General features: G+C 38.6%; 1 protein-coding gene across 2 annotated transcripts; it reads right to left on the bottom strand.

The window, feature by feature from the left end:
* Positions 1 to 232: 232 nt before the first annotated feature.
* On the bottom strand, positions 233 to 13,392 carry LOC140792723 (FACT complex subunit SPT16-like). Of its 2 annotated transcripts, none has more exons than XM_073143886.1 (2): positions 13,260 to 13,392; positions 233 to 3,756 (listed from the first exon to the last, which is right to left on the bottom strand). In XM_073143886.1, exon 2 carries the CDS (start codon positions 3,665 to 3,667, stop codon positions 482 to 484), a length of 3,186 nt encoding a protein of 1,061 aa, XP_072999987.1. In that variant the 5' UTR covers positions 3,668 to 3,756; positions 13,260 to 13,392; the 3' UTR covers positions 233 to 481. The 2 variants fall into 2 exon arrangements, with proteins under 2 accessions (XP_072999987.1, XP_072999995.1); XM_073143894.1 differs by having other exon boundaries at positions 13,091 to 13,374.
* Between the last annotated feature and the right edge of the window lie 794 nt (positions 13,393 to 14,186).

Genomic DNA, 14,186 nt, shown 5'->3' on the forward strand with positions numbered 1-14,186 from the left:
GCATTTCAAAATTATCTCTTTTTTTATTCTAAATTACGAAACACTATTTTAGGTTAGAATAAATATAAAAATATCCATTTTCCAGATTAGAAATATTATTCAAATTAGTCTGTACAAAAATTCAACAGCAATTTTACTTTTAATTTGACTCAAAATTATTTAAAAATTTCTCCTCTTTCCTACTACCTCTTAATCTCATTCGACAAAAGCAACTACCTCTTAAAGAAAAATATTGTTATACTAAAAGCAACTACCATTGGCTGAAACTAGAGTGATTAAGCATACAATTCGTGAAAGATAAGACCAAAATTAACTGTGAGGCAACTAACATTTCACAAAAGGCATGTTCTCCTTCAGCTAACCATTACACTACAACACAACCAGAAAATCTAGAACGAAAAGAACATAATCAGACCTGGAAGCATAAGCACAGCTGCATCAAATTTCCTAGGGGGCAAACTTGGTCACAAGTGGAACTCCTTCACCTGAACTTTGGCCTCTTTGGAGGTGCGCTCTTGAAATCCCTTCGATCAGGAACACGAGACTTTGCAAAGGCTTTTGCCTTCCTCCTCCTCCTCTCCTCTTCGCTGTCCGACTCATCGCCCTTCTCTTTGTCAGCATTACTTGCCTCCCGTTCCAACTCCTCCCATGTCTTCCCCTTCTCATCCTCAGAGTCCTCCTCCGAGTCATCCTCCTCATCTGACTCCACTAGTGACTCACTGTCAGAAGCTTCCTCTTCTGACTCAGAAACAGGTTCAACATCAGATGGCTCATACCCCTGGTCTGATTCTTCAGAATTTTCTGTGTCCGAGTCGCTTGCCTCCATGTTCAAAAATTCCCAGCCACCATCCTCGATAAATTTCTCAGGATCATCAGTTATTGTTTTCAGTATCGGGCGCCAGTTCAAGTTCAGTCTGCTCTCATAATACTTCAGATCAGTCGTGTCTAGCCATTCTTTGATTCCATCAAGTGATGCGGACGGAATGGAATCAATACGAAGAACATCTCGTTTAAAATCCTTGAATACAATAGTCATGTCAAAATTCTTCTGTCCAAGTCCTACCCTCTCTAAGTTAACAATCTCAATCTCGCTCAATGTCACGACAAGAAAGGGTGTCTCGATCAGTTCAACCAAACAGCTTGAAGTAGGAACAATGAAGGCAGAGGCCTTGTGAGGAACCCCATAGAACCCAAGCTCCCTTAAAGGCATATCAAACTCCAAATCCATCCCCTTGAATTGCGGCTGGGACCAATGGTCATTAACTTTGTTGACAAAGTTCTGGAACTCCGTATTTATTCTATTCTTTCGATCCCTCTCGCGCTGCTCTTCTTCAATCTCATCAGGATCAAGCGCAGATCTCCTGCCACCACCAAGTGTCTGCACAACATCCATCACTTCAACGTAAAACTGGACATCTTTAGTCTTCTTGTTTCCCACCATGATGTGATTGTGAAGATGGAAATGCAGAAGTGTAATCATCTCTCTCTCTGCAGGTTGGAAGAAGGCATGTTTCACATTTCCATACATAATATCAACCCGTTCATCAGGTCTGGAGGTAGAATATCTGAACCCATTAACATGAGCCTCTAGAGTTCCAGTAAGCTTTCTTCCACGACCACCAAATGAGGGACGTATCCACAAGTCTGTTACCCTCATAGACTTCATTCTATTGTTAGAAAGCTGAAGTTTCTCCTGAGTAACCAAAGTGGCCCTCTCAGCTCTCTCTGATTCCCTCGAAGCAACTTGCCTCCTGAGAGTCTTAATCTGCTGAACAACTTCACTGCTATGCCTCGGATCCTTCGAGCGGAAGGTGATCTCTTTTAAGTAGATAGCACCTTGAAACTTCAGGGAGTTGGCATCGTGTGGGCTGAACGGCGTCCCAGGGACATTGAAGATAATGCGGATGGTGCAGGTGCGATTGTCCTGATGGCTGGTCACACTCTTGACAGTGGACACATGGAAGGGAACCATAATTCCGTATATTGGCAGAAGTATAGCTTCATTCTTCTGGTCCACTTGTATTATCAATTCCCTAGAAAAAGGTATATCATTGGTGTTCTTGTAAGCAACCAGCTCATTTGAAGTTCTAGCAGGACCTCTGCCATCCGCAGATCCAGAACCGCCACCAGCAAGCCTCCTGGCAGTTTCTTCATTTTTCTGGCGAGCAAGTTCGGCCTGGTGCTGTCTTCTTAATTCCTCCTTGGACATCTCCTGGTTATCTGACCTAAGAGTTGCTTTGGATGGAAATGCCTCACTAGCATTTGCTTCAGATTTGGTTCTGGGTTGCTCTTCTTCCTCATCTTCATTAAATGAGTAAGCTACATCCTTAACTGCCTTGGAGCAAGCAGCAGTCAAGACATCTGGATGCCTTTCACTAACAATAACTGTATCAGCCAGCAATAAAGAGAACTTCTCTGTTTTCTCATTGTTTGTCTCGGCTTGCAGATTCTGAAAACCAAGCGAAACATTAAAAACCATTCCTGCCTTGATTGTCCGATCATTTTTTGCATTTAAGTTCCACGCAGGTTCACGGAACTCAAGGCCAATTCCAGTTCCAGCTGACTTCATTAGATTTGGGAGAAGCTCTGGAGCTTCTTTCTCAACCACTGCAACAGCAGCCTGATAAGCTGCACTGACCTTGCTGCCTGGCTTTAATGCAGCGATTGCAGAATCATGAGCCTTTAAGAGGACCTCATATGCCTTACTCTGAGTTGCAGTAGCATCAATCAAAAAAGTTCTGGCAATATTAGAGCAATAGCTATTGTACCTTGAGCCCATTGCACAAATGATAACACTTTTTGAGTCATAATACAGATCATCATCATTACTTGAAGCACTTGGCCTGAGGTCAAACTTACCTCCACTCTGAAAGATGGGAGGATAGCATATATCAACATTTTCTGCCTTAAGTTTGCTCTTGACCCTAACTGGATCAAGTATAGCCTTCTCTGTGTCCTCCATCAATGCAGAATGAGAGACCCTCTTCTCCTCATCAATAATCTTCTCTAGCTTAGGAACAACAAAATTTATCATCGCACACGACGTCAGATATGCAGCCTTTTTCACACAAGTGAGCTCAGAAGCATCTTTGACAGCAAAAAAATCAGAGAAACCATTTGTTACATCACTAGTCTGCAACGCTGACCCAGCTAGCTTCTCTGACCAGGTTTCGAGAAGTTTACCTTCAGGTACCTCCTTTGCAATGTAACCAATGACTGGACTATCTGAAACAGTCTGAGCACGAACAGCATGTAATATATCATCCATTAAGGCAGACCCATCATCATTTTTAGCCTTGATATGTATCACAACATCGGCGCCAACAGCCTCCTTGGCAGAATTTTTTAGGGTTTTAAGTAGATTGGCCTTCTTCTGGCTGCATAAAAAATGGATCTGCTTGTTCATGAACACTATTATGGTATCTGGGAACTCATAACCCACCAACCAGATATTCAAAGCCGAGGATTTTATATACCGAAAATCTTCAGAAGTAGGTGGTGTACCAACTACAATTGCATCAGACGAACCCCATAGATCAGATTTATGCTCCCTCCAATGATTATAAAACCCCTTCAGACGCTTGCTGAAGTTCTCAAGATTGATTGTATAAGCACCAGACCCACCTCCAGAGGCTGGTTTCGTGTGACCATTCGGCCTATCAGCCATTGTCACCAAACAGCATGTGCAATGCAGCTCAAATGCTCATGAGCTTAATAAGCATCATTGATCCTGTTTTCTTGAAAGAGCTGATAAACCTGCAAAAATTATAAACATGACCATGTAAGGATCTCTAAATGTAAAAGCAAATAGACACAGAAATCAAAATCAATCAAAGTTTCAAGAATCAAAATCTGGATCGGTCGTCCGAAAAAATGAGCGTATCGACAGTATCAATTATCTATATCAATTTGTATTTTAAAATAATTTCTAAAATGTTAAAAAATTCTAAAATTTTAAAAATAAGTAATAAGATAATAAATATAAATTATTCATATATAAAATCTAAAAACTAAATAATAAATATTATTTTCTCAATCTCTATCTCTCTCTTTCTACCACTGATAATCTCTCTCCCTCTCATACAAAAAAAATGACTCTCTTTTTCTCTCTCTCCCTCCAACGAACTCTTTTTATCTCTCTTTATCTCTTTTTTTTCTTACTCTCCTCCCTCTGTTTCTCCCTTTCTCTCTTTCGATTTCAATTAGTTTCAGCTGATACGACCGATCCCAACCTGAAACAAATCGGGTATGCGGCCGATACCATGCCGAAACTAGTCACTAGATTGGGATCGGCCGAAACTTGGAACAATGATTTCAACAACAAAAGAAGCGCAAAATAGTACTTTTCTCTAATTAATAAATTGACAGCACACAGTGAAAGGAAATTGGGTTCAATCTTTTTTCAGTTAATCTTCTTAGAACATCTCACATTACTACTAAGCCCAAAAGCAAATGTAATCTTGCTATTGTTTTTTTATGAAAGAAGCATCATGGTTGATCTAAATGCCACAAGTTTAACAAAGTTATCATCTGAATGTTTCAAAACTCATGATGAAATGCCCGTGTCAACAAAAGAATTAGCATCACAACAAATTACATTATTCATTTCATTTAAAAAAGAGTGTCATAGTGAATAAAACTCTACCAATTAGAACTCTGAGAAAAGAAAGATGTCTGCAGCCTATTATTTCCATGATTGTTTTTTCTATATCAGTACATAAAATTACATTTTGCACAACCTAGAATACTAGAAAACTGCAGGTCATTTCACAATCTAAATACATATAAACTAGCAAGGTTCTAAGTTTAGTTTTGGTATCAGTATCTGCACCGGACTATATTTTAAATTATATAAAATTCTAAAAGTTGTTACAAAGTACAGAAAAAATCCTATAAATGTAACCACTCTGATAGAAAAATAGGGGGAATATATGAGTTACTCTCTTCCTCTCTCTCTCTTTGCTGCAGCAGCAGCTGTCCACCTCTTACGCTGCTGCAGCTGCAGCAAAGACACACACACACAGAGTAGAAAAGGAAAAATAAAACCAAACCAAACGTCACCGTAATTGATAGAGGTTACCGCTGCCGGATAGGATGAGAATGATCAAGTAGAGAGAGCTCGTGTGGGGAAGAAGAGAGATTAGAGTTGCGAGTAGGGATGAAAATGGATAAGGTAGTGCTCAACCTACATCTAGACCCATATTTTTGTTTTGTATATAGATTTGGATATGGACATTAAACGGATAGCAAATTTTAAAATTTAAAACCACATCTTAATAAAATGGATACAACTATTAATCGAACACGGATCTAATCTTAAACGGATACACATATCAATCGAATATAAATCAGATCTTAAATAGATACAAACCGAATATGGATCGGATATTAAACAGATAAAAATATGAACCATATCTTAACTAGATATGAATACGAAACAAAAAATTTCAATAGTCTAAAGAATGAAACATATCTGTTCATCTATGTAATATCATCAATCAGTAAACTTCACACTTAGTAAATGACGAGGAAATCAATGTTGAACACAGAAAATATGTTGTCAAGAGAAAAAGGAGTAGAGAAGATGGTAACTATCTGATATTGCACACTCGACAAAGCCAAAGGTACAAAAAAAACATAGCTGCTAGTCATTATACTTAAAAGTTCCCTTCTTCCCAGCTTCTCTCACTCAATTCTTCTGACACCTTTCTCAATCATAAGATGTTACATAAGAACATCAAAGGAACAAATTATATATGAGTCATTACTTGTCCAAGCATGTACATATGATTTTTTACATTTATTATGCACTATAAGCACTATATAAAGTTATAAACAACAAACCAGGTAAATGTTAAATGAAGATAGAGCACTCTAATATTTCACATGTAGAATATTTCAATATGAAAATTGAAAAATGAGAGTATTTAATGGACCAACAGCTCTATCAGAGGCTACAACTTCTCTACGTCAGATAGAAACTAAAGGAATTAGTCATCAGCAGCACGCAACTAAATTACTATATCTAGACAAAAGACAATAGAAAAAACAACTAGTTCATATAAAGATTTCAGATCATAATAAGCATGAATTCTGAAGTCATATTTCAAATCATAATCTTTTCAACTCAAAATCACCAAACATATTGCATAAACAAACTACATGAGCTCAGGTTTTCTATTTAATACCAATTCCCTCTGAGCAAAGTACAGCCAAGATAGTGATTCACTGAATTGTGACAAAAGGAAAGGCTTACAAAGCTCGGAGGTGACGTCCGACGGAGGCGACATCCGGCGGGTGAAGAGGAAGAGCACCAACCGTCAGAGAGAGTGAGCGAGACATAGCGAGGGAAAGTGAAAGTAAGGTTGCGGGTTAGGTCAGAGAGAGTGAGGGCGAGGTAAGCGAAGGCTGCTAGGGCTGAGCTATTAGAAGAAGATTCGAGATGGAGAGGCTAATTTGGTAAGAGTATATTATGGGTTAACGGGTCGAGTATAGCGGTTATAAGGTATATTATTTATAAATTATGCAGTTAAACAGATATCCAATATCTATATACGTACCCGAAAAACCTATCTTGACCCATATATGTACCCATATCCGAGCTTTTTACAAACACTCTACTTCTATCTGAATCCATATTAAGGACTTTGTGATAGGTTTTACGTACCAAATTGATAGGATCTAATATCAATGATAGGCTATGGAATAATTTCTTTAAGATCTGGATTTGTTGCAACAAACCAGTCCGCGCAATTAAAGGAAAATCTTTACCAAATATTCTCCTATAGTCATAAAATTACGAAACTAAATGGAATCTATCTATAACTCCCTGATCTACATTTTTTATATTTATGCCCTCTGCAGATTCGAACTGCAACGGGGACAAAATTATGATTTAGAGTTATGAATGATAATGAAAATGAGGGTGGATTGTCGATGTGGCTAAGGGATAAAAACAAAGGGAAGAAGTGGTCGAGATCCCAAAGAAGAGGGAGGACTCGACAGACGAGAGAGATTAGAAGTTAGGAGAGACATTGCCAATGGTAGAGGTAGTAGGTTGGTGAAGAGAGGAGGGAGATTAGGGTAGAGAAAATAGAGAGAAGATACGAGGCAAGAAACCAATAATCTAATAGCATAATGATTTTGGCTGCCATCCACACCTTTATAAAGGCTAGTCAATAAGCCAAAATAACAATCATTAACCATAATTCTAGAAGATTCCTGTCGATTGCGTTCAAACGCGCCCAATCATGTTCGAACGTACAAAAAGTGTTCTTTGTTGATGCGAACACAATGCAGGCATTCAAACGCGCCCGACCGCGTTCAAGTACTCATTTCATGTTCTCTGTATTTGCAAACCCGATGTAGGCGTTCGCAAATGCATTCAAATGCGCTCCTAACCGTGTTCAAACGCGACTTGCAGAAAATTTATTTTAATAAAAATAAATAACTAATGCAATAAGAGAAAACTCTAACTAAGTGTATCAGCCCACCACGCTTCCCCCACCTTGTCCTCAATGTGAAAAGTCGGGGAAACGCTCTAAAATATCCATCTCCAGCTCCCATATTGCCTCATCGGATGGCTTGCCAAGCCACTTGACTAGAATCTCCATCTCTAATCTAGTACTACAACGTCGACGTCGCCTAGCAAGTACATGAACTGGTTCTACGATCTTTATCTCCTTCAATGGCTCTGATAGAACTGATCCAACAACCTCACGATCTCCATTCCGCTCCCTCAACAATGAAACATGGAAGACAATATGTATTTTCGACCCCTCCAGCAGCTCCAAACGATATGCAATCGGACCAATACGTTCTAACACCCGAAACAGACCAAAGTAGCGATATGTTAACTTCTGATTTTGCACCTCAAGTACTGCTGCATGCCTCAATTGACCACTTTAGTTTAACCGTCCATCTGTGAATGGTAGGCCAAACTGAAGTTCAATCGAGTCCCCTACAATTAGAAAAACTCCATTTAAAAGTCGCTCATAAATACACGATCACGATCCGAGACAATCGTGCGTGGCATGCTATGTAACCGAGCAACATCTCTAACAAAAATTTCAGCCACTGACTTGATTGAAAATGGGTGTGACATTGCAGAAAAGTGTGTATACTTGCTCAACCTGTCAACAACCACAAATATAACTGAATAATCGCGTAGCAGTAGAAGACCCTCTATGAAATCCATAGAAATGTCTTCCCAAACACGATCCGGTATCAGTAGTGGTTGTAGTAATTCGGTCGGTTTCAATGTGGTTGTCTTAGCCATTTGATAGACTTCGCAAGCACAAACAGAACTCCTCATATCTCACATCAATCCTGGCCACGTGCAACTCTGAGATATACTCCTATAAGTCCTCAAGACATTCTCATGACTAGCCTCTGGAGTTTGGTAGAAGTACTCCAATAATTTCTACCGCAATCCATCATTTGCGAGCACCCGAATGCATCCGCGGTCCAACAACAAACCGCCTTAGTTCTCCAACTCTGGATGGCGCCCCGAATCATCCAACACCTTCTGCAACAATCTCAAAACATCTAGGTCAGATGTACATACATACCTCAACTCATCAAGGAAGGGAAAAGTAGGAGAAAACTAGATTGCAAGCTTGGCGGTATCGAGTTGGCATGGTTGTGCATCCGCCGCTCTTTTTTCCGTTCCTTTTTTGTATTGAATTTCATAATCATACCCCAACAATTTTGTAACCCATCTTTGTCGTGCCGGAGTGTGAATACGTTGTTCTATAAAATATGGAAGCCTCCTTTGATTGGTTCGAATAATGAATCTCCTACCGATCAAATAAAGTCTTCACTTTGTCACCGCATACAGAATTGCCAACATATCTCTCTCGTAGGTTGATAATTGTTGAGATTTTTATGATAAAGTTTTGCTAAGAAAAGCTATAGAATGTCCTCCTTGCATTAGTACAGCTCTTATACCAACTCTCGACGCATCACATTCCACAATGAACTCTTTGGTGAAGTCCGGTAGCGCTAGAACGAAAGCCGTCGTCATTGTTGTTTTTAGTTTTTCAATGTAATAGCTTTATCCGTCCATCTAAAAGAGTCCTTCAACAAAGAAGAGGAGCAGCAATCTTGGTATGCCATACCCGGCGATAAAATGACGATAATATCCGGTCAGCCCCAAAAATCTTCGCAATCCTATGGTGGTAGTAGGAATCGGCCAAATGGTCATGCATGCTACCTTTTGAGGATCCGCCGCTATACTTTCCACTAAGACGATGTGGCTTAAATACTCCACTTGTGGTACTCCCCATAAGCACTTAGACTTTTTGATCTTCAGCTGATTTTGCTTCAACAAATTCAGCACATCCTCCAAATGCCGCCAATACTCCAATTCAGTCCTACTATACCCCAAAATGTTGTTAAAGAATACCTTGAAAAGTAGCTGAAGGTGAGAACAAAGGGCATCACCCGAAACTCGCAGTGCCCGTCCAGAGTCGAAAATACAGTTTTGTGCACATCTGCCTGGTGAACTCTAATTTGATGATACCCAGCCCTCAAGTCAAGCTTGCTGAATATGGTCGCCCCTGCTAGAGCATTGGTGAGAACAAAGGGCATCACCCAAAACTCGTAGTGCCAGTCTAGAGTCCAAAATGCAAATTCGCCGGATGAACTGTAATTTGATAATACCCAGCCCTCAAGTCAAGCTTGCTGAATATGGTCGCCCCTGCTAGCTCATCCAGCAACTTCTCTATAACCAAAATGAGATACTGGTCCTTAACGATAGCGTTTCGTGCTCGATAGTCGACACAAAAAATTCTATGTCTCGTCCTTCTTTCACACTAATAGCACGAGCGATGAATAAGAGCTATGACTTGATTGTTTAAGGCCTTGCTCCAATATCTCGGCTATCATATTAGAAATAACTTTCTTTTGCATATGTGGATACTGATATGGCCTCACATTCGCCGATGCAGCCTTGGGCACAATCTCTATGCGATGGTCCATCGTTCTCCTTAGTAGCAACTCCTTTGGTTCCTCAAACAGTCTAGCAAACTTATCTAATAAATTAGACAACTCAATAGTAGTATCTAGACTCATTTGAGGCTTATCTCCTACTGGTCCTAACTGAAGAAGATAGGCCAAATCAATACGATTATATCTTCCTTTAATAAGTGTCTGTTTAAAAGAACTTAATGTTTAGGTCCCCGTGAAAGATCCAACTATACTCTCGGCTTTGGCTTTCGATAATTGATTCACCTACCTAAGGATAGCAACAGGCTTCCTATAGGCTATTTGAAGGCTCATAGCCTATCCTTGTGGGAGTTTTGCAATACAATCCTTAGCGCAAGATCAACAATAATAGATTCTATTATCAAACTTTCTTAAATTATTCTTATTCCAATGTCTGATCTTATGCATAACATTAATAGGATTCTGAGAAAAAGAATATAAAAGGGAATTGAATTTTTCATCCCACTCATTTCTAACAATATTTTGTACTTTCTCATATTGAAACTATAAGTACTCAAATATAAAAGGATGGTTAATTTTAGGCAAATTTACATAAAGATAGTAGTAAAGAGGCGTGATCAGAGCTCCTAGGCTAAATCACGATCAAGGCTAAATCACGATCAAGGCTGGCCGATACGCTTGATCTACCGGACAATTATAGTCCAAGTGAAAGAAGGCCCCAAAGACCCAATTATTGAAACTCTAAATGTGCGTTTGATTGTAGGATTCTTAAAACTCTATTATCGATTGTCTCAAACTTAAATTGTATCATTAAATATCATTAAATTATATTATATTAATTACAAAAATTGAGCAAGTTCAATTCAAATAACGAAAGTAAAACCAAAAGTAATACAAATAATAGAATAAATTATATAAAAATATTTAATAAAAAATGCAGAGTTTTTTAATATAGCAATACTTTAAATAAATATAAAATATAAAATACTAATAATACAAAATGAAATAAAATTTGAGTAACTAAGATCATAAGTTTTGTTATATATATATATATATATATATATATATATATATCTAAATTCATTATTTCTTATATAACAATAATATAATAATAAAACTCTTATTTCTCCACTCTAAATATATCATGCCACCCCATAGATGGAATGTTATATCTTTTCTTTTGGAGAATATGACATCTGTTCGAACCCTTAATCACATATATTAATTTCGTAACAAACATGAGATTTATGTGAGACCCATGAAATAACTAATTCAATTCCATTTTTATGTCCTTCAAGCAAATGCACCCTAAGACTTTTAAATTAGGAGAAGGGCTGCCATCATATAATGCCTCCACTCTTTTGCGACTACTTTCATATAATGCCTTTGCCTAACGGCCATGTGCACACGTCCACACACTTATACGGCACACGCATATACATGACGTGACGAACGAGATAGTGATGTAAGATAAACATGTACTCAAGATGGTCTATCCCATAAATAAATCATGCTATTATCCAAATAAATAATTTTAACATACTAATATCAAAATGATACACTTAGTTAGAGTCTTTTCTTATTGAATTAGTTATTTATTTTTCTTAAAATAAATTTTCTGTAGGTCGCGTTCGAACGAGATTGGAGGCGCGTTCAAACGCATTTGTGAATGTCTGCATTAGGTTTGCAAATACAGATAACGTGAAATGAGCGTTCGAACGCGGTGGGAACGTCTTTTTGTGCGTTCGAGCGCGATCGGGTGCTTTCGAACGCGGTCAGCAAGAATCTTTTAGAATTAGCGTTAATAATTGTTATTTTGGCTTGTTAGCCGGCCTCTATAAAGGTGTGGATGGCAGCTAAAATTATTATGCTATTGAATTATTGGTTTCTTGCCTCATATCTTCTCTCTATCTTCTCTACCATAATCTCTTTTCTCCCTCTTCACCAACCTACCACCTCTACCATTGACAAGGTCTCTCCTAACTTCTAATCTCCCTCGTCTATCGAGTCATCCCTCTTGTTTGAGATCTCGACCACTTTTTCTCCTTCGTCTTTATCCCTGAAACCACATCGACAATCCACCATCATCTTCATTATCATCCATAACCCTAACATCCACTCCACCCGTCACCACCACCATTATCTACACTAAATCGTACTTTTGTCCCCGTTGCAGTTCAAATCTACGAAGAGCATAATACGAAAAATGTAAATCAGGGAGTTACAGATCGATTCCACTTCGTTTTATAATTTTCTAACTATTAGAGAATATTTGGAAAATATTTTCCATCGGTTGTGCGGACTGCGTCCTACAACAAATCCAGATCTTGAAAGAAGAGGATTCTCAACTGTGTTCATATCAATGATCCTCTTTTACCTATTCCTACAAATCATCCCCCACCTCCGATACACAACCCAAGACTAGAGGTGGTGGAACCCGAGAGGTGTGAGGCACCGATACGCTTCGTCGATGAAGAGGATTAACACTCAGAGGATGATGTTGATCCCTTCGGAGATGCTGATGAACATGCTCGAGGATTTAGAAAAAGAGATTAACAAGCATAAAGGTTCAGACCTAAACAAAGAATCTTTCGCAAACCTTTCTCAACTTAATCTCTTAGAAAATCTCTCATTACCAAGTCAATAGCAAAACGTAAGCTTTCTATTGTTATTTCGTGAAAGAAGCTTCATGGTTGATCCTCACTGTCACAGGTTTAACAAAGTTATATTCTGAATGTTTTGAGACTCACTACGAAATGGTCATGTCAACGAAATAATTAGCATCACACTAAATTATATCAAAAAAAGAGCGTCATATTGCACAAAACTCCTACCAACTCGAGCTCTGAGAAAAGAAAATGTCTACAGCCTATTATCTCCATGAATGTTTTCTCTTTATCAGTACAGAAAATTACATTTTGCACAATTTAGGATACTAGCAAAGGGCAGCTTATTATCACGATCTCAATACATAAAAATTAGCAAGTTTCTATGTTTCAGTTTTGGTATCGGTATCGGTACCGGCATCGGGCCATTTTTTAAAAAATTATGTAAAATTCTAAAATTATTAGAAAAAAATACAGAAAAACCCTAAAAAATTTCAAAAACGATGACAGAAAAATAGGAGAAAAATATATGTTACTTTCTCCCTCTCTTCCTCTCTTCCTCTCTCGTCTCTCTTCATCTTTGATTATTTGCTGCAGCAGCAGCTCTCCACCTCTTACGCTGCTGCTGCAGCAAAGAAAAAGAGAGAGGGAGAGAGACGGAAAATAAAGCCAAACAAAGGAAAAGGAGAGAAAAGAGAGACTCACGGAGCTCCCGTTTCCGAGGTTCCCTTCGCCGAAGGTCGCCGTCGTCGGAAATTTCCTCGCCGGGGGTCGCCGCTGCCGGATCGGAAGAGAGCGATGACGTAGGGAGAACTCGCGCGGGCAAGAGAGATTAGGGTTGGGAAAGAGAAGAAGCCATAGAACGCGAATGAAGTCAGTCAGTTTCGGATCCGGGTCGGAGCTTACCTGAAATATACCGGATCCGGCCGATTAACCTAATAATTTGTTTCGGAATAAAAACAGAGGAATTATAGTTCACTCCGCACGATTAAGCCTAAAATACAAATAAATTGAAGGGTTGAGTTATAAAATTATTAAAAACTAGGTTGTGAATCACTCAAGATATAGGTAAAATATAAGGTATAATTTATAAAATTCTCATTTAACTAATTATAATTATGTTACTACTATCTCTAATTAGTCTTTTATTCTTATTAAAGAATGATCAGAGAAAATTGTATAGAAGGAAAAAAAATTAAAAGAAGAAATAGCTACAGCAACAAAAGGAGAAGATAAAGAAGTTGCGGTAGCATAATTAGAAAAAGAAACGAAGACTATATGGGTCTCTTCTAGACATGATCATCTGGCGAGCCGAGCCAGGAGCTTTTTGGGCCAACCGAGCTTAAGTATTTGTTCATGGCCCGACCCACTAATCACTCGGGTTAGGCCGGGTTTGGGCCGGGCTAGAATAGTCTAGCTCGTTATCACCCATCGGCCCATGACAGATCGGGCTAGCCAGTTGGGCCAAGCCGGCCCGACCCACCAATCATTCGGCCCAACCCACATTTTAGCTATTTTTAGAATATTTTTTACTATTAGCTTTTTTTTTTAAAAAGAATTATGTTCCTCCATTTAAACATAATAATAATAAATTAAAAAAAATTTAAAGTGTGCTTAAAAAATTGTAAAACA

The sequence above is a fragment of the Typha latifolia genome, chromosome 1 (assembly GCF_019914945.1).
Source record: "Typha latifolia isolate L0001 chromosome 1, TyphaL0001v2, whole genome shotgun sequence".
Taxonomy (NCBI): domain Eukaryota; kingdom Viridiplantae; phylum Streptophyta; class Magnoliopsida; order Poales; family Typhaceae; genus Typha; species Typha latifolia.